This window comes from Diadema antillarum, unplaced genomic scaffold, assembly GCF_040938485.1.
Source record: "Diadema antillarum isolate AM-2024a unplaced genomic scaffold, OU_Dant_1.0 seq00000581_RagTag, whole genome shotgun sequence".
In the NCBI taxonomy this organism is placed as follows: domain Eukaryota; kingdom Metazoa; phylum Echinodermata; class Echinoidea; order Diadematoida; family Diadematidae; genus Diadema; species Diadema antillarum.
Window position 1 is genome coordinate 1365262 of NW_027271515.1, and position 21585 is coordinate 1386846.

Consider the following 21585-nt stretch of genomic DNA (forward strand, 5'->3'; position numbering starts at 1 on the left):
AATGATAAAGATTCTAGTTCCCAAGTGAAAACTGCAAAGGGAAAGCATGACAAACAATTCAGTACAGCTGTAGTTCACAGCAAAATATCTTGTTGGGTTCCAAGATCCAGCAGTCAGCCACATAAAATTACAGATTTTGTCAACAAAATCTCCACTGATTCATAATGATATTGAATCGAGATCATTCTTTCATATCTTACTATCAAACTGTTACAAATTCTATTTCACTCTTAATGTCAAGCACAAAATACACTATTTAGGTACAAAGTTACAAAGGTATGAGTACATACATATTGAAATCAACAATGGAGCAATTAATTGATTAATAATAGAATTTATGGTAATGACTATTCATAGTGCAACAAATCTTTGATGGTCATGAATGCAAAGTAGCAATCAAATGAATCAAAGATTTCTACAATAATCAAATGTCTGAGGAGACTATTCAAACTTACTACAAAGAGCACATTAAAGATGGTGTTGAAATGTTTGAGGATGGCATTCCGCGTAACCTTGACGATGTTGTAAAGAGCTTCGCAAGCAAAGTAGCGAGTCCTGCTGTCAGGGTCCTTGAAGCAGGGAATCACAGGTCTGATCAGGTCTGACACATATCCTGCTGACTCCTTGAGGTCCACAGGAGACAGAAAAAGAAAAAAAAAAACACAGGAGAATGTTAAAATTGGGGTCATTGTCTATTTATAAAAATTACACACTCAAATTCTTGACAATCTGTTCTGATAATGCTGAAAAAGAGTCCCACATGAGACTTGAATGAAATGCATTCTTCTAGCATGGTCAGTTCTGCCTCATATTCTTCCATACTCTCTTTTATCAATAATGGATACTTCAATCCTCAATCACTATAAATGAATCATGATTCTTTTTTTTTCTCCTTTCTATTTCTTGTTTCCTCATTATTTTTGTGCACTTTCTTTTTCTTTCTACTGTAAAATCCAATATTTTAGTGCTGAGAGGCTCAAGAACACATTTGCCTGTTCATGAATTCACAAGCTCTGCAATTATCAACCCATTCAAAATGTGCAGATAAAACTGTGAAGACATTTTCACAGGTTTTAGAAGTCATGAACATTACCCACGCAATGTAATAACCATGTCTAATTTCAATCATCACTTTGTATACCAAAAATTCTGTCAAAAAACTGAATTGAATTGAAAAAAAGATGGTAGATATTGCAGAGTACTATGGCTGAATCTCACCCTTCCAAGACCTGTTGCCGTGGCAGCCAGTCCGATCAATCCTCCTCGCTTCATGTTCGTGTTTGCTGCCAGAGCAAACTCATTTCCTAGGACCTCTATCAACTTCTTGATTTGGTCCTTGCCTCCATTGGCTGCCAATTCCCGCACCAATCTGATAATCAAAAGAACAGAGAGCACAAATACTGTATATACACCACACATTTAGCAAGTCTAAATTTTTACTAATTGGTACTTCCTGACGAGTTCGCGAGTGGTTAAATTCGCGATCGTGGAATCCTACACGTACTGAACAGAGAAATACATACATGTACGTCACATTCATATCAGGATCAGAGTCAATATTTTTGCATGTCTTTTATTTCACAAATGACACCCGACTCGCAAAATTTGCGAAAATAAAAACCTTGCAAAATATTTAGCATATACAGTAACTTCAGAAACTTTTGTAGAATGTTGCATTTTTGTGAGCATAAGGGATCACGATGCTCTCATATTCCACTGTGCCACTTAGTACATTAGAAACACATGACATACATGTACGAGATATTACATTTCCTGATAGACGAATATACTGCATTACAAATTGACAAATAAGCAAAAAAAAAAAAAAAAAATCACTATCATATCATAAATGCAGTGGTTGATTTTTGAGGAAATTGAAATTTCTTTCACAAATAGCTGTGTTGATACCCTTTAGCTATACATCACTATGCCAAATCATTTACATGTATAACATATATTCACTGGACATAAAACAAAATCAAACCTTCAATATGGTATTATGTCTTTGATAATGACACCAAATTAGAAACATACAAAAATGTAAGACTAGTTTATAAAAGAGAATATGAATTTTGATAATCTTAAATTATGATAACACATAATGTGAATACAAATGTAAATGTTAAAATGTTTTAACAAAAAGAACTGAATATTCAGTAAACTACATGCTGGGAATAGCCTAATGTCACTGCCTATCTTGCCTTGCTGAGATATTGCTGAGCATTCGTGACATGGTGTTTCAGATAACTGTAAACACAAAATGAGAGTTCAAAGGTTTCAATGACAGTAAAGAGATTACCACTCATTAGATGTGGCAGTCTAAAAATAGGACAGTATGCATATTTCCCAGGTCACTACAAAATTCAGAGCAAAAGTTATGATATTCACACATGCTAATTTCAATATCAAAATCACATATTTTTGCAGCTCTATGATGTACACTTGAGTGACATTTAGAGGCACCCTCATTAGAAATAGGACACCTTGGGCATGGCCACGACAAGAAGCACTTAGAATACATCTAAAAGCAAACTCTGATCTTGCATTTCTGAAGCAAGAAATAAAGTGAGTGTAAATGTGACACCACTTCACATTAAAGCCATCCTGGATGTCACCCGACTCTGCATGAATTTAATCCTCTGTCATTGGTTGTAGAATACTCAGCCTACTCTGAGAATGGCTGCCACTTAAACAAATTTGAAGCATCTGGAGTGTATGTACAGAGTCATCTAATAGAAACCTGTTCTGCATACGTCATGACAATTGTGAATGCTGCATGAGTGTTGGTGAGGCCATAGTTGATGTTATTTACTGCGATGCTTCAAAACAAACTTATTTTCGAAAGTGAGAGTGTGTTCCCCACCACTTGAGTCTTCCCAATGACAGACATGTCTCTTAATGGTAACAAGTATCACATGGCATGTTCAGTACAGACAGATTCGGTGTGAGTGAGTCCTGTCTTTTATGTTATATACCTATTTCAGCCACAATTGGGGGTTTGGTATGTCTAACAATGCACTTGACTTATTGCATAACCCATTGAATCATCTTTTCTTATGTCTGAAGCCCCTCAGATACGGCTGAACATAAAGCACAGTGTTTTAAAGCCCAGTTGGTCTATACAGCAAGCAGCAAGCTCTATTAACTTGCAAATTATGCGACAAAGCTCTTGGTTAATCCAAGAGGCTGGCACTCAACTAGAATAATTCTTTTAAAAATGCAATAATGTATTCAGTGTGAGTTCCAGACTTTAGTGTTGATTTCAATGTGCAGACCAACTTTTTGGAATACGAAATCAATTGGCAGTGATTATTTTGCAAATTTGTATCACAGAACAAACAAAAAGTGATCACAAATCAGATTTTTGAGGAAAGATCAACGTTTAACAGATCGAGGAATTTCATAAATCTTGCCTTAAAATCAGCTTTTCAAGGTAGATACATAATTCCTACCAAACACCATTTTAGTTAATAATTGACATCAAAACAAGTCAAACAGGAATGCTGGTTTAGTGTTACCTGAGAGTGAGATGAATCTCCACTATTAGTGACATCACAAACTTAGACCAGTGCACTATTTGTTTTATAAAATGATTCTGTAAACTATAATGGTATTCTTATTTGTCTTCATGATCACGGTTAGATACCAGCCACCTCAATTGTACATGTACACTGTAGAACTTGCTCAAAAGCTAAGACGTCTGGAAAAATGTTCTAAACATACTGAACACAATCTTAAAAACTGTTTACAGTAAATATAAAATTGAGCAGGCGCTTTAATTGAACTATTCAAATGTGTAATGCTAGAGTACCCATGGTAAGCAATTGTGACGTCACTAAGCTAGATTACCAGCAAGCCACAATCACATATTTGAGCAATGATATTGCTGAGCGGTCTTTTATTACAAGACATTGGTTTTAAAAACAAAAAACAAAAAAACAAAAAAAAACCTCTGGACATGTCGTTCAGCTCAATGAAAGATTGGTCATGTGATTGCTCGCAACTAATCATGTGGTTTTAGGATCCATATCAACCATTTAAACCATGCATGATAATGCCTCATAAAAGGTAGAGATCTTGGTCTTTAATGACAGAGTAGCAGGGCTACTACAATGTAGGTAGCAGTTGTGGAAGCAGGGTGTGGGAAGTGATGGTAATCAGCCAGTATGTGTGTGCGCATTAATGAGTGACATGTTTTTTCTGCTAGTTCTTTAGTCCAGTCAAAATAGGGTTTCACCCACCACTAATTGCAACAGTACGAATTCCACTGCAGTGCAACTTGTTATGGGCTCCTAAACACCATACTAAAAGTCCCAAGAAATCCAATGGGGTAAAGTGGCTAAATTTGCATAATATGCAAATTAGCTCCCATAATGATAAAAATACAGTGTTTCCATGAAAACTATGCTTCTAGGTTTCAGATTTGAAAACCGAAAGTGTTTTAACGTATGTTTACAATGTCAGCAAGTGCGATGCAAACATTTCCAAGGACATGAACTGGGCCCCATTTGCATAATATGCAAATTAGCTCCCCATAATGATAAAAATACAGTGTTTCCATGAAAACTATGCTTCTAGGTTTCAGATTGAAACACCGAAAGTGTTGAAACTTATGTTTTCAATGTCAGTTAGTGCGATGCAAACATGTCTATGTACATATTCTGGGCCTCATTTGCATAATATGCAAATTAGCTCCAATAATGATAAAAATACAGTGTTTCCATGAAAACTATGCTTCTAGGTTTCAGATTGGAACACCCAAAGTGTTGAAACATATGTTTGCAATGTAAGTTAGTGCGATGCAAACCATGAAAACTATGCTTCTAGGTTTCAGATTGGAACACCGAAAGTGTTGAAACATATGTTTGCAGTGTCACTTAGTGCGATGCAAACAATTCCATGTACATAATCTGGGCCTCATTTGCATAATATGCAAAGGGTACTAGTCTGGGTGCCAAAGGCTGAACCTTGTTTTACAGTCCACCCAATGTTTTTTGAAAGTTTCACCCTATTTTGGGGGTGCTGAATCCGAATCTGCATGATGCAGCTCTTACATCCTTGAGGGTTTTGAGATATTCAAGATGGCCGCCAAAATGGCCGCCCAAACCGGAAATTCCCACATATTTCCTTCTAAATGGTGAGAAATTGAAAACAATTCATGGTTCTAAGCTATTTCGAGGGTGCTGAATCCGAATCTGGCTGATGCGACTCTTGCATCCTTGAGGATATTGAGATATTCAAGATGGCCGCCAAAATGGCAGCCAAATTACCCGGAAATTCCAATGTATTTCCTTCTAAATGGTGAGAAGTTCAGAACAATTTATGGTTCTAAGCTATTTCGAGGATGCTGAATCCGAATCTGGCTGATGCGACTCTTGCATCATTGAGGATTTTGAGATATTCAACATGGTCGCCAAATTGGCCGCCAAAATGGCCGCCCAAACCGGAAATTCCTATGTATTTCCTTCTTAGTGGTGAGCAATTGAAAACAATTGATAGTTCGAAGCTATTTCGACGGTGCTGAATCCAAATCAGGATGATGCAACTCTTGCATCGTTAAGGGTTCTGAGATATTCAAGATGGCCGCCAAAATGGCCGCCAAAATGGCCGCCAAAACCGGAAATTCCCCTGTATTTCCTTCTAAATGGTGAGAAATTGAAAAACTATTGATGGTTTTACCCTAGTTCGAGAGTGCTGAATCATAATCTTCATAAAATTCTTGTATCCTTAAGGGTTTTGAGATAATAAAGATGGCCAACAAAATGACCGCCAAAAATGGAAACTCACATGTAGAGTAGAGACCCCCTTTTTCCTTCTAAATGGTGTAAAATTGAAAACAAACTGATGGTTTTACCCTATTTTGAGTTTGCTGAATTTGAAGCTGCGGGATCCAGCTCTTGCATCCTTAATGGTTTTGAGATGATAAAGATGGCCGCCAAAATGGCCCCCAAATGGCCGTCAAAAACGGAAATTCCCATGTACGCCCCCTAATTCGGTCTAAATGGTGTAAAATTGAAAACAATTGGTGGTTTTACCCTATTTTGAGGGTGCTGAATCCGAACCTGGTTGATGCAACTCTTGTGTTTTGGTTTTTTTTTGAGAATTCCAAGATGACCGCCAAAATAACTGTCAATATTGAAATTTTTGAGACCCTATTCAGCACCCTCGACATTTTGTTGTTGCCACTTTTGCGTTCCTTAGGGTTTTGAGATGTCCAAGATGACCGCCAAAATAATTGGCAGAAATTGAAATTCCAATGTTAATATTTTTTACTTAATGGTGAAAATTTGAAAATGAATTGATGATCCCTCCCCATTTCGAGGGTGCTGAATGTTTTGAGATATTTGCAAATGTCCTGTATAAACGGAAATTCCTTGATATTTTCTTATAAATTGTGGAATATTGCGCTATCACGTGAAACGAGTGATTAAAAGCAATAATCCGTATTCTTGAATTCAACTCGGTTGAGCAAATTTGTCAAATCAGCCAATAATTAATGGCATCCAAAATGGCTGTCACAATGGTATTGTAATATACTGAGATATTCCGATATGTCTCAAACGGAACTTTAACACGTAATGGAAAGAAAAATGATATTGACATCATACTGAAACGTACAAACACAAAGATAAGACTGAAAATTTCTTTATGCACAATTGTTATAAAGTAATGCCTGTGGTAGCCAATAAGGGCTCCACAGACTGATGTGAAGTTGATCCTTTTTGGTTATAAGAGTAATATTAAATTATGGCCTGCTGGTATTTGGTGTTCAAATTTGTCTTGTATTCGTATGAGTCTCGCCGCGTACTCTTATGAAACTTGTGGCATATTCTGATTACGTCACTAGAAATGGTTGCATCCATGACCACTATAGTAGATATCAATATAAAGGTAATTTCAAAAGCACTCTGCGTGATTATGAAATTCGTAAGTACTGGACTATCAACTATTACCTTACATGTTGTTGTTTGTTTGTTTGTTTGTTTTACTGCGCGTTACCTGTGATTTTTCCATCCCCTCGTGTGTATATATGATATCGTCGCTTGGGCGACAAGACCCTGTATCTGAAATTTTTAGTGAAAATGACATTTTTGAATAAACAGATAATCAGTTAATGATGTCCTGTCCAAACCTTTGCTGTCTTACCCCAAAAATGAAGCTACCATGGCATGTCAAAGGAAAGGTTCTCTCATTTGTTATAGTGCTTTGGCTACCATGTTTGTTTACTTTTTGTTTTTGTTTTTGTTTTTCTCTCCTGAACATGTGACATTTTGTAGTTACGAGGTTTGTCGCCCCATATATATATAATATTACATCATATTGAAGAAAAATTTGAAGCAGAACTATAAAAATGTCCAACTCTTGTCTTCGACAATGTCATCAAGACCACCAGTGAGTGTTCATGGATGAAACGATTAAAACTGTTCATGGATTAAAACAGGTAATATTGGGAATCTCAGTAAACTTCTCTACATCACTATCACAATATGATCGAGATGGGTATGTCTTGTCCACTGATTGTTAGTGTTCAAAACATATCCATGATATGTAGATGAAACAGTATAATCTTTCAAATATTCAACCTCATCTGTAGTCTTGCAGGATTCATTCCTGGCACAGCTGTATCTTACAAACTCCAAGATATCCGGTAAAATTGGTTTCACTGTACAGCAAGTTCAAACTGGGATGTACAATATGCATTCGTTTATCAGCAGAGTATGGTTGGGTTTAGATTTTGCCATTGATGAAAACCTGAAATAGGGTAAAACCATCAATTATCAATTTCTCACTATTCTGGCGAGCATTTTGGCGGCTATCTTGAATATTTTCAAACTCTCAATGATGCAAGGGTGGTTTCGTCCAGATTCGCATTCAGCACAGTGATCAAAATAGGGTAGAATCATCAATAAAATTGTTCTCAATTGCGAAACATTAAAATTGAAATACGTGGAAATTTCCGGTTTGGGCGGCCATTTTGGAATCGGAATAGGATAGAACCATATTGTTCTCAATTTAGAACCATTGAGAATGAAATGCGTGAGAATTTCCGGTTTTGGCGGCCATTTTGGCGGCCATCTTGAATATCTCAAAATCCTCAAGGATGCAGGAGTTGTATCATCCAGATTCGAATTCAGCACCCTCCAAACAGGGTAAAACCATCAATTGTTTTCAATTTCTCAACATTTAGAAGGAAATACATCGGAATTTCTGTTTTAATTGGCGGTTATTTCGGCGGCCACTTTGGCGGCCATCTTGAATATCTCAAAACCCTCAAGGATGCAAGAGTTGCATCATCCAGATTCGGATTCAGCACCATCGAAATAGGGTGAAACCATCACTTGTTTTCAATTTCTCACCATTTAAAAGGAAATACATGGGAATTTCCGGTTTGGGTGGCCATTTTGGCGGCCATCTTGAATATCTCAAAATCCTCAAGGACGCAAGAGTTGCATCATCCAGACGGTAAGCACTATCTGGGCACCCGTCCCGCTTCATCATGAATATTCATCATCTACATGTATCCGTAATACCGTTGAAATACATATTTTTTTCATTTCCCGGCAGCGTTTTTACATTTCTCGGCAAAACTGAACATTTTTCCATCTCCCGGAGAGACGTTTTAACATTCCCCGTTGATGCAATTTTTCGAGATTTTTACATTTCCCGGCCATACGTTTTGCACGTATCCAGCGTTCTGCCATTTACTATAGTACAGTATCTTACTGCCTGATGAATATTCATGATGAAGCGGGACGGGTGCCCAAATAGTGCTTACCCATCCAGACTCGGATTCAGCACCCTCGAAATAGGGTAAAACCATCAAGGTGGTTGGTGTTTCCAATTTCTCACCATTGAGAATGAAATACGTGAGAATTTCCGGTTTTGGCGGCCATTTTGGCGGCCATCTTGAATATCTCAATATCCTCGAGGATGCAGGAGTTGCATCATCCAGATTCGAATTCAGCACCCTCCAAACAGGGTAAAACCATCAATTGTTTTCAATTTCTCACCATATAGAAGGAAATACATCGAAATTTCTTGTTTTAATTGGCTGTTATTTCGGCGGTCACTTTGGCGGCCATCTTGAATATCTCAAAACCCTCAAGGATGCAAGAGTTGCATCAGCCAGATTCGGATTCAGCACCATCGAAATAGGGTAAAACCATCAATTGTTTTCAATTTCTCACCATTTAAAAGGAAATACATGGGAATTTCCGGTTTTGGTGGCCATTTTGGCGGCCATCTTGAATATCTCAAAATCCTCAAGGATGCAAGAGTTGCATCATCCAGATTCGGATTCAGCACCCTCGAAATAGGGTAAAACCGTCAAGTGTTTTCAATTTCTCACCATTGAGAATGAAATACGTGAGAATTTCCGGTTTTGGCGGCCATTTTGGCGGCCATCTTGAATATCTCAAAACCCTCAAGGATGCAAGAGTTGCATCATCCAGATTCGGATTCAGCACCTTCGAAATAGGGTTAAACCATCAAACAACGTTGGGTGGACGGTAAAACAAGGTTAGGCCCAAAAAGTGGCTTTGGCACCCAGACTATACCGAGCCAACGGAATATTCAAATGCACCAAAGTGCCCGATATGAGCATATCAAGAGTGTTCAAATGTGACATTTCAGTTTCTCTTCACCAAAAACAAACTTTTCAGCATTAGAAACCTAGCATGAATAATTTTAAGCGAATAATAGTTTGTTATCAGAAAGATAATGATAGCTTATCCATTAATTACGTAGAATCAAATAATAGAAACAACTGTCAACATCTATAACTTGTCCAATTTTGTAATTAATGAACTCTATTTGGAGAGGTGCTCATTCGAATCTGGATGATTCAGCTCTTGCACCCTTCAGGGTTTTGAGATATTGAAGATAGCACAGTCAAAGGAAACTCGGTGGGTAGTGACCAAACTTACCCCTATCGATCATATCCCCACGGCCATTTGCAAAACATGCATCAACCAACGCGATTTCCGTTGTTCTAAGCGTACAAGATTTTTTTTTTTTTTTAAAGTCGTTTGGCCGTCTAGCAAAGACTATTTCCGTGAAAGTATATCTTTAAAAAGTGGTGCACATGAGTAAAAGCGACTCGGAGGGAGGTACCCGAATTTATCCCTATACCCTCACAGCCCGGTACAAAACACAGTATATACACGTGAATACACCCTCTATAACCCTCTATAACGTCTTTTTCGTTTCATTTCCATTAAATTTCAGTGGAAGTTATAGAAGAATTATTGTTCTACAATATCTATAAGATGAAAAGGTGAAATCCTAAAGGCAATGAAAAACATGCAGTATATACAACAGCGAAAAAAATGTTCCATGGGTACATGCCTCTGAAAAGTTCTTCCGCCTGTCTAGCACATACTCTTTTATTGTCGTAAAATGCAATCCAGGTAATACAGGAGACGTTGCTTTACAATATCTATATTGTCAAAAAGTTGGACATTCAAACGCAAACCCTTGGGAAGTGCCCAAATCACCCATACCTTGACCTTCGTGGTCCCAAAACAGGTTAACAAAACATGCATTGTATGCCAAAGCAAATTCAGTTGTACATGCACGTAGAAAGTCGTTTTGACGGGTTGTAAATAAAAACACTTTACTTTTCATGATTTTTAAATGGTAGAGACACTGCTTTACAATATTCATATAGTCAAAGGGGTGCACACTCAAAGGCCACAGAGTGGGATGTGTTCAAATCATCCAACCCCCAGGGCAATATAGGAAACATGCACTATCATTTAGCACGAATATGTTCCAATTTTCCAACGGTTGTACAGCAAGTGCCCTATTGTTTTCAAGAAATGCAATATAATTAAAAGAAGAAAAAATTGCTCTACCTTAACTTTATTTTCAAAAGGGTGAACATTTCAAAGCAATCCCTTGGGAAGTGTCCAAAATTACACCTCCTCTCAAGCCCCGTAATTACAACACACGGATACTATGAACGCAAATACTGACGTTCTTTGGTACATGGTTTTAGAAGTAGTTCCGGCAATACAACTACACACTTTTATATCGATGAATGTCGTGGAAATAATAGAAGAAGCATTGCTTCACAATATCTATTCAGTGAGAGGATGCACATTAAATTCCAATCCTGTGGGATGTGCCCCAAAGTATACCCCACCCTCACGGCAATATAGAAAACATTGAATATCATTAACGCGAATATACTATATGTTCCAAACGTACATGTTTCAAACTTCGATCATGCCATGCAGCATGGGCACTTTTGTTTTCAAAAATACATTGTAGTTAATAGAGGAGACATCCCTTAACGATATCCATATTCTCAAAAGGGTGAACATTAAAGGACAATCCCTTGGGAATGGTCCAAAATTACACCTACGCTCACGCACCCTTAAGACAAAACACAGATATTAGCAACGCAAACACCGTTGTTCTAGCGTGGATGGTTTTAAAAGTAGTCCCGGCAATACAGCGAATACACTATTTATCAATGGAAAGTCATGGAAATGATAGAAGAGGCTTAACCTTACCAGATCTATACAGTGAAGAGGATGCACATTAAATGGTAACCCTGTGGGATGTGCCAAAAATATTCAACCCTCACGGCAACTTAGAAAACATATAATATCATACAACGCGAATATATATATGTTCCAAACGTACATGTTTTCAAAATTCCATCGTGCTGAATAGCAAAGGCACCTTTGTTTCCAAGAAATGCAACTAATTAATAGAGGAGACATTGCTCTACAATAACTATATTGTCAAAAGGGTGAACATTCAAAAGTAATCCCTTGGGAAGTGTCCAAATTCACATCTACGCTCACGCCCCCTTATTACAAAACAGATATTAGCAACGCAAATACCGTTGTTCTAGCATGAATGGTTGTAAAAGTAGTTCCGGCAATACATCAAATACAATTTTCATCGATGACAAGTTATGAAAATGATAGAAGAAACTTAACTTTACAAGACCTATACACTTAAGAGGGTGCGCATCAAACGGCAACCCTGTGGGATGTGCCAAAAATACTCCACCCTCACGGCAATATAGAAAACATATAATATCATATAACGCGAATATACATATGTTCCAAACGTACATGTTTTCGAAATTCCATCGTGCCGTATAGCAAAGGCACTTTTGTTTCCCCCAAATAATGCAACTAATTAGTAGAGGAAACATTGCTCTACAATAACTACATTGTCAAAAAGGTGGACATCCAAAGGTAATCCCTGGGGAGGTGTCTAAATTTACACCTACGCTCACGCCCTTTATGACAAGATACGGATATTAGCAACGCAAATGCAGTTGTTCTAGCGTGAATGGTTTTAAATGTAGGTCCAGCAATACAGCAAATACACTCTTATATAAATGAAAAGTCATGAATATGATAGAAGAAGATTTGCTTTACAAGATCTACACAATAAAAAGGGTGCTTATTGAAGGGCGACCCTGTGGCGTGTGCCCCCGAAATGCCCTTTATCCTCTTGGCAATATAGAAAACATATGATATCATATAACGCGAATATATATGTTCCAAAAGTACATACTGTCAAAATTCGATCGTGCCTTACAGCAAGGGTATTTTTGTTTTCAAGAAATGCAATGTAATCAATACAGGAGACATTGCTTTACAATACTTATATAGTTAAAAGTGATGCACATTTAAAGCGGCCTTGGGAGGCGCCCAAAGTTACCCCCTCAACCCCGCGTCCCCATATGCAAAACGTGCATTATGCCAACGTGAGTACTGTTGTTATGAATGTACTCTTACAGTTACCGCTAATTTGCATTTTATGTAAATTATTTTTGTACGACCAATTCGAAAAGGCATCTATCGTGTTCATTGACCTACATAATATAAGTTTATACATTTAAATCTTTAAAATTGGATAACGGGAAGCTGAGATCTGTCAATTTCTTCTCATTTCAGGTGCTAATTTGCATATTATGCAAATTTTACTATTTTGCCCCGCTGGATTTTTTGGGACTTTTAGTATGGTGTTCAGGAGGCCTCAACGACTTGCTCTGCAGTAAAATTCCTACTGTTGCAATTAGTGGTGGGTTACCCCCTAAAAATCGCTAGATTGACTGGACTACTTCTGCTATGCCAAGAAATGTTTCCTACACACACACCCTTTCAAATACATCTTACCAAACCCACATTTGTTCTTGTGTCTGCACAGGCATGACATCTCTTTCAGTCTTTTGTTAAAATCAAAAGCAATCGCTTGTGCAGGACAAGCAAAATCTTTATGAATGAGCAAGAGCTAGGTTATTATACTTATGCATATAATATAACCATTTAATTTTAAGCAACAACTTTACTTGTGATCTTTTGCTTGTCAAGCTTGTGCTTGTGCTTGAAGCAATTGCATGCAAGCAAATTGCTACCTTTAATTTTATGTCTATGACCCAATATCAGTTCGGGAAACCCACTCACAAGGGGGGCCCCTCCCTATAAGTAACCCGTCCCCCTTATAAGTAACCCCGTCCCCCTTATAAGTAACCCCCGGGGCACCCCTTATAAGGAGTCTCCACGCTTTTTTGCAATGCAGCGCGAAAATGAGAGGACTGCGGCAATTCGCTTGATTATGTCCATAAAGCTTCACAAGTTTCCTAGTTACTCACGAAATTTGAGCAAAATCGGTTTGAGGCATCATATCTAAAATCATGGATTTAAATGCGATGTCAAACGACCCATGCGAATGCTGAAATGCGAGCGATTACTGGCGTGAGTGTCGCCAGGCGCGGCGGCGCGGCAATGCTTGAGTGCAGACGTGGCGACTGACTCAGTCGCCACGTCTGCACTCAAGCATTGCCGCGCCGCCGCGCCTGGCGACACTCACGCCAGTAATCGCTCGCATTTCAGCATTCGCATGGGTCGTTTGACATCGCATTTAAATCCATGATTTTAGATATGATGCCTCAAACCGATTTTGCTCAAATTTCGTGAGTAACTAGGAAACTTGTGAAGCTTTATGGACATAATCAAGCGAATTGCCGCAGTCCTTTCATTTTCGCGTTACATTGCAAAAAAGCGTGGAGACTCCTTATAAGGGGTGCCCCGGGGGTTACTTATAAGGGGGACGGGGTTACTTATAAGGGGGACGGGTTACTTATAAGGAGGGGCCCCCCTTGTAAGTGGGTTTCCCGAACTGATATCTTGCCTGCCACAGAAAAAGGAACCTTGTTGGATTAAATCATTTTGAAGTTGGTCTCTTGGAGCATACCTCATGACCTAGCTATATAGGGTCTAAGCCAGGCTTTACTTTAGGGCCTAGAAATTCTACTATTTTCTAGTGATGTTTATAGAATTAAATACAGAAATGGAGTTTTCCACTAACTTAACAGTGCAGTGTAACACTGTTTTGAAGAATTAAGAATTTGGAATTTATATAACGTTAATACATGAAAAGCAACATGACATAGGCCAGGGGTGGTATTCTGAGGTCGTAATTAAGTTTGTAATTAACTTCGTAATTAAGTCGAGAAGTTAATAGGCCCTTAATCATGGGCAAAATCGGTATTCTGAGGACATATAAATTAGGGTATGATTAAGTCCCCTATAATTATCTTAGGTTCCTCCCATCTAATTGTTATTCCATCCAATCAGACGCGTTGTTAGAAGCCAAAATGATGATCACGCGCGCAAATATGCCCTCAATGCGCGCTTCTCCACACACCCCCTGTAATTACAATGCAAGAGCTCCGTGCGCACACTGCGGTCTTTGATTACAACCCTTCACCTACACACGCCAAGAGCTCACATAAAATGACAAAATTCCCTGAAGATCGCCTATATTTCTTTTTTTCTCTGAATTCTACGGATACCATGACAACAAGACTCAACCGCTCCTCGGTTACCGAAGAAGGTAAGCATCGGTGTGGCCGAGAAAAAACTCTGTAATGCGTGATATCGGAGTAGTAAATGACACTCTTTGGTATCATTAAGTTTTTCATTAACTTTCATACTTAATTACACGCTCAGAATACCGATTTTTTGTGATTAACTCTGTGGTTAAGTCCTCTCAGAGGTGTACGCGCATTGTATACGCGCAAGCGCGTAAGACTTTCCCGCCAAAACTCTTGTTGTCATGGTAGTTATAGACCCCCTCTTAATTAAGCTCTCAGAATACCGATTCGCTAATTAAGTGCTAACCAGACACTTAAAGGACAAGTTGACCTTCATAAACATAAGGATTGAGAGAATGCAACAATATTAGTAGAACACATCAGTGAAAGTTTGAGGCAAATTGGACAATCGATGCAAAAGTTATGAATTTTTAAAATCTTTGTGTTGGAACCGCTGGATGAGGAGACTACTACAGCTTGTGAGTCATATGCGTACAACAGTATAAAGAAAATGTAAAAGAAAATTCAACATATTTTCACTTTTTTCGCATAATAAAAGAGCACTTGACTTGCCTCTTTCTAAAGGCAGGGGGAATAATATTACCAATAACATTTGTCGGTAACGAGTCAGTGGAATGTGTACTTTTTTCAAAAGATGGAATTTTGTGAAATTCTCTTTATATTTTCCTTATATTGTTGTACGCATGTGACATCCAAGTTATTCATACACTGCAGTAGTCTTCTCATCCAGCGGTTACTGCACAAAAACTTCAAAAATTAATAACTTTTGAACGGATTGTCTGATTTTCCTCAAACTTTCAATGATGTGTTCTACTAATATTGCTACATTCTCTCAATCCTTATGTTTATGAAGGTGAACTTGTCCTTTAAGCCCTCAGAATACGGCCCCAGGGGATTATTCTATACCTGCCAAACGTTGTTAATAACAATGTTGTTGTTAGTAACAATCAAAACATTGAAATTTGATTGATCACGAGTCACTGTCTCGCCCACTCAATTCGCTGGACACGCAAGGAACACGTAACGCTAGAGACGTACGGTACACAGGCATTGCGACTTCAACGGGACGCGACAACCAGCGTACGGGGGAGTTACCGCGACGACACGACTGTACACGCCCTCGTGCCACCTGAGGTCACCTCCACTCGCGCTCGCCTGACCTAAGTGAAGAAAACAACCTTAATCAGTCCATGAATATGAATACTTTACAGATCGACTGACCTTTCTATTTCTAGTGCAGCTCCTTTTCTTTTCTCATACATCTTGTCACTAAGAGCCCTCGCGATGGTTTGCGGAAGGGGTCCATAATCGGGTTGGTTGTTCGACATGATGAAAGTTAAATTGGTTCCGACTGTGTAGTGCACCGTAAGCTCCAGCTGCTTGCTCGCTGGTCTACCGTCTATCGTCTTGGTTATCGCTGCGACTGTTTTTCACAAGCCAAGCTGAGACGATACGAGCCTATAGCAGCAATCCTGGCTGTGGTGATCGAAGGCCCAAGGGGTGTCGTTGCCGTACTACTGTAGATCTAGGGCATTTTCCTGTAAGATCTTAGGTGATGATACGGAGACGCAGTATGATATATATGCATAACATGTGTAGTATCGGTACGTACGGTACCGTTGTACCAGACCGGCTGTACGCCACACGCAACGCAAGCTAGTTCCACCGACCGTTGTCGTACCCGTTTCAGTCATAGCGCCATCTGCTGCCACTTTGCAGTTTAGTGGCGCAGCGGCAGGGAGGCATGTTATTTTGCATAACATAGATCTATCAAATTTAGTTTGATTTTAAACAAAGACTCAGGCCCGTAGCCAGGGGGGGTGCGTCGGGTGCGTACGCACCCCCCCCCCAAATTCTGAAAGGTCCACTTTTTCATAATAACGGTTTTTAGCAATTCTCAAGATAACAATCCAAATAAATATAAAGACACATTATATGCTACGTAAATGTGGAAGAGTACGTTTAACAATGTTAAAAATAATTGTACGAAACCCTTTTGTTGTATGAACCATCGGATCGTCCCCATGCACACAAACACAAATGTATCAATTTGTGCGAGCTATTATTATATTGGCACTGCATGCCATGGCCTTTGGCGCGTGTGACCGGTGTTTTTTTTTTCCACTGGCCGCCCGAGTACGTGCGATTCGTGGATGACATTGAGGTTGACACTTGCATTTTTTCACAGGAACAGAGGTAAGTGGATGAAAATCTAATAGCCTCAAGTTTACATATAATTATTATGATAAAAATTAAAGAAATTTCCTCGAAATTACTATAATCGAAAACCTGAGACATTTTATATCTACGTCTCACAAAGATATGGTACATGTACATATAAGTACATGTTGGCATGATAATGCCTGGGGATAGATTATTATGTCAACTATTTTCCATTATGAATGCATGCTCCAATCAAATTGTGAAAAGGTGGTCATGAATTAGCATTTCTTACGAACGATCAGGAGAGACAAAACAAAATGAAAGGCCTGTCTTACTCCAGTTCTCTATTAGTTATACATTTTCTCATGTTGTGACAGTTCGATTGGTTCTCATTTTGAAGTGAGCCAAAACCTAAGAACATTCTCACTTATAATTTCCAAAGAGTATTATGCAGGCACGCAAACTCAATTTAGTTGTATTTCATTTAAATGTAATGGGTAAGAGGGTATGAGAGAGAATGCTGAGCTATGAAGTAAAATGGTAAAGTAAAAAGTTTGTCAGATAGTATTACAAAAGCCTGAATATTGCAAGAGCTCCGGAGTAAAAACAGTCAGGGAAAAACCCTATGTATGATAACATTGTGAGAGCGTTAGACTGCATTGTGACGCGTCGTTATTTAATTTACATTCTTTATTCATCTTTTTCATAAAAAACACAGGTAATGAGCCGGATTGGGTTAAAATTCTTACAGCTTTGTAGAAGTCTGAGTCAACAGTATCACACAGTACTTCAAGACGTATTAGTACAAACGATTTCTTGAGCCTGCACCGTTTCAGGCTCTGTTCTGGATACGGCGGTAGAAACTCATTCTTTTTTGTTGTTTATTTTATCATTATTTACTAATCTCTTTTCTAACTTACAGGTAGCGGATTTCTTTGCAGGCCAAATTCGGAAATGTACTGTTGATTATTACTTATACATTTTCTCATGTTGTGACAGTTCTATTGGTTCTCATTTTAAAGTGAGCCAAAACCTAAGAACATTCTCACTTATAATTTCCAAAGAGTATTATGCAGGCACGCAAACTCATTTCTTAGTTGTATTTCATTTAAATGTAATGGGTAAGAGGGTATGAGAGAGAATGGAAAGTGCTGAGCTATGAAGTAAAATGGTAAAGTAAAAAGTTTGTCAGATAGTATTACAAAAGAAACTCATTCTTTTTTGTTTGTTTCATTATTTACTTATCTCTCTTCTAACTTAAAGGTAGTGGATCTCTTTGCAGCCCAAATTCGAAAATGCTTAGAGACAGCTAGTAACCAAATATGCTACTATAATTATTTTAATAAATAAGAAATAACCATTCCAGTATGTATCTTAGTGTGCACAGTAAGACAGATCAAATCAAATAGGATAACATCTGAGCACTAAGCCTGAGGTCTGAATTTGCACTCAACTTCTTCCAATGGCTAACGGATGTTTAATTTTTGAATTTCACTGACCTCCAAATTTCACAAAGAAAACCTTCTTAGCATGATGGTTAATATGACATTTGACTGATATTGGAGATGTTTGCGAATCGGATCTACTACCTTTAATATTATTAAATCTAAAATGATTATTTGAAAGTTCGGAAATGCTGGAAATATCCTACCACAAGGAGGCAAAATATAAATGGTTCACATTTACAATTCATTTTGTTTTAAAAATTTTCTTATTTATTTTCGTTTGTGACAAACTCGCACACCAACGGCTGATATACTGTATAGTAAAGTGAATGTTTCATCTTCCAAGCAGCATCCAATGGGATGGAAAACTCCAACTGAAAGGTGGACACCGTGACCATACTCGCTAAAGAAAACGCGTAATAGGGGTCGTTTTTTCTCACGGATTAGATGGAAAGTGTGATGTACGAGCGTATATAATCAAAGGGTATCAAAAAGGCCGAAATTTGGGAAAATGGTATATTGTTCAATCATGATGAAGTACTTCTTTAGGGTGCAGGAAACATTTAAGGAATACTTGTTTTTAAGGCCCAAAAAAATCATATGATCATTACTCGTTTAGGGGCCATTTTGAAAGTCCATGTATGAGCATGGTGTCCACCTTTTAATTGTCGCTACCCCTCCCGGGACAGTATCAAAGGACCGTTTTGTTAATTAACGCAATCCCCCTTCCTTTAAAAATCCTGGCTTCCGGCCTGCTAACGCGGGTATACAATAGAAAAAATAAAAGTTAAAACAACACCAGGAAAATCACTATTCTCAATTTTGCGGCGCGCTACGCGCGCAGAGTCTCGAACACAATTAAACTTTGCAACTTCCTGGCTAAATGAGTTTATACTATTTCCTATATAGATGAAATACCGTAACGCGATTGCATGCAACAGACAAAAATACAAATTTCCTCGAGACTTTAAAACGTCATTAAAACAGTCAAAATTCACAATTTGCGGCGCGCTTCGCGCGCAAATTCTTATACAACTTTTGTAGTTCGGTCGTCCAAAGAATATATATATATATACATATATATATATATAATTGTGTGTGTGTGTGTGTGTGTGTGTGTGTGTGTGTCATCATTGGTATTGGTACCGAAGGTCCATTTTTTTAGTGACCGCACCCCCCCTTGAAAAATCCTGGCTACGGGCCTGAAGACTGTGAATATTTACACGAACCTTTTTTGTTTTAATGTACAAGTATGATAGGCCCGTTCTTGTTTTGGAATATTTCCTGTGTTATGTAAACCTTCGATTATCAAACGTTGCATTTTCATTTTATTTCAACACGGTTATATAACGGCAACATACTTACGTTGTCGTGTGTCAAAGGAATACGAAGACTTCATCTCTTTGAAGTTTTACAATCTCCTCCAAACAGTGTTTAGATTATGCATGGGCATATCATACTTTCCCTGCTCTCTGAAACACATAAAGCACTCGTCCGTCCATGGGAGGCGCCTTTACAAAATTTAGGGAGCCCCCCCCCCCCCCAATTTTCTTTTCGTTTCTTTTGTTGAAAAAAAAATAAATAAAGAGGGGCGCGCGCCCGGTCCGACCCCTCTGGATCCACCTCTGAAATACACAATGATTATTGAATTTTCCTTCTCTATTTATTATCCTTCATCGTTGTTGTCCATTCGACGGGCTTCACAAAATTCCAGTCTTCTCATCCGGCAATGGTGGCAATGAAAAAACTTCAAAAACCCATAACTCAAAGAACGGATTGTCCTATTCATAACCCTCAAGGTTTTCTGACATGTAAGTTAGTGTTCTGCAACTACATTCCCCAATCCTTAGACGGTTCAAACCTCAAACCCCATTGATATTGTACACAAACAAGTTGCCGATTGTAATGAGAGCATGAACAGAGCTAATCCTCAAGTGATATCACTGTATAGGGGATACAACTCTTGACTTTGAACGGTATACTGAGTAGGTCCACGTGACTTTATAAGTCCTACTGGTTATTGCCTGGTTATTGCCAGATGGCGCCCTTTGGACAAGTTTTTTTTTTTTTTTTTTTTTTTTTTTTTTCCTAACCCGCAGGATGTCCCCCTCCGGTGACATTCGTTCTTCCGAACATTTCAAGACATCCGAAAATGAAATGGGCCTAAGCCTCGTTATTCCGAAGGTTCGTTATTCCGAAACACGCAGATACTTGAGATGTTCGTTGATTCGACATGAATATAAGCGTCCGCTAACCCGAACATTTTTGTTTTGTAGCGTTATTCCGAAGATTCATTAATCCAAAAATGAGCAAAGGTTCGATATTCCGAAGGTTTGTTTCCGAAAAGTCATTATTCCGAACACACATTATTCCGTATAAAATGGCCTACATAATCCCCAGATGTTTGTTAATTAGAGAGTGAAAAGGGGTGCGTTATCTATTGCGATGGTTCGTTATATAATCCGAAAGAAAAAAAAAAGTTTGTTATTCCAGCGGTTCGATAATCCGAAAATGAAGGTTCGTTAATCAAAATATATGGAAAGAATGCGTATCAAAACTATAACGAATTACGATGCTTATTTCGGTTTCGGATAGTCTGAACCTATAATACCGAGCCTTATTTCACTTCCAGGACGAACCTTACTGTAATCGTCCCTCTCGACCCACGACATCAGTGCATGCGGTATACTGTTATACTGGCAATGCTGAATGGGATAACACTGAAGAGGCTATAAAAGCTGTAACCATAAACCTCGTTGATTTGTTTGCTTGTTTGTTTGTTTTACAAACAATGCGCAACAATATTGTGAACTTAAGTTATAGGGCCTTACCACTCCACAAACGTCATGAATTGAGTTCACACCCTGCACACCGCATGGCTCCATCAAAGAGCGCACCCCGATCCACCGTTCACACTGGTTCAAATCGGACGACTTATTTTTCGATGAAATCCCAAGTTTACTCAGAGTGCTCAATTTTAGACACGAGATAAACTTCAGTAGGGAAAAGGGAATAAAAACCTTGAGAACACGCGAAACAACGTAAAAAAATTAAGTCTGCGGTGTCTGATGTTTATAAACGAAATCAGAATATCATAACGCATTCCTG

General features: G+C 38.4%; 1 protein-coding gene across 1 annotated transcript in view; it reads right to left on the minus strand.

The window, feature by feature from the left end:
- LOC139735481 (protein VAC14 homolog) overlaps positions 1-16225 on the minus strand; it is a 34649-nt gene extending 18424 nt beyond the window's left edge. The window contains exons 1-3 of the mRNA XM_071646236.1: positions 16091-16225; positions 1219-1369; positions 456-623 (exon numbers count right to left, since the gene is read on the minus strand). Of these exons, the coding sequence (XP_071502337.1) occupies positions 456-623; positions 1219-1369; positions 16091-16197 (426 nt within the window). The 5' untranslated portion in view covers positions 16198-16225. The remainder of the gene's footprint in view (positions 1-455; positions 624-1218; positions 1370-16090) is intronic.
- Between the last annotated feature and the right edge of the window lie 5360 nt (positions 16226-21585).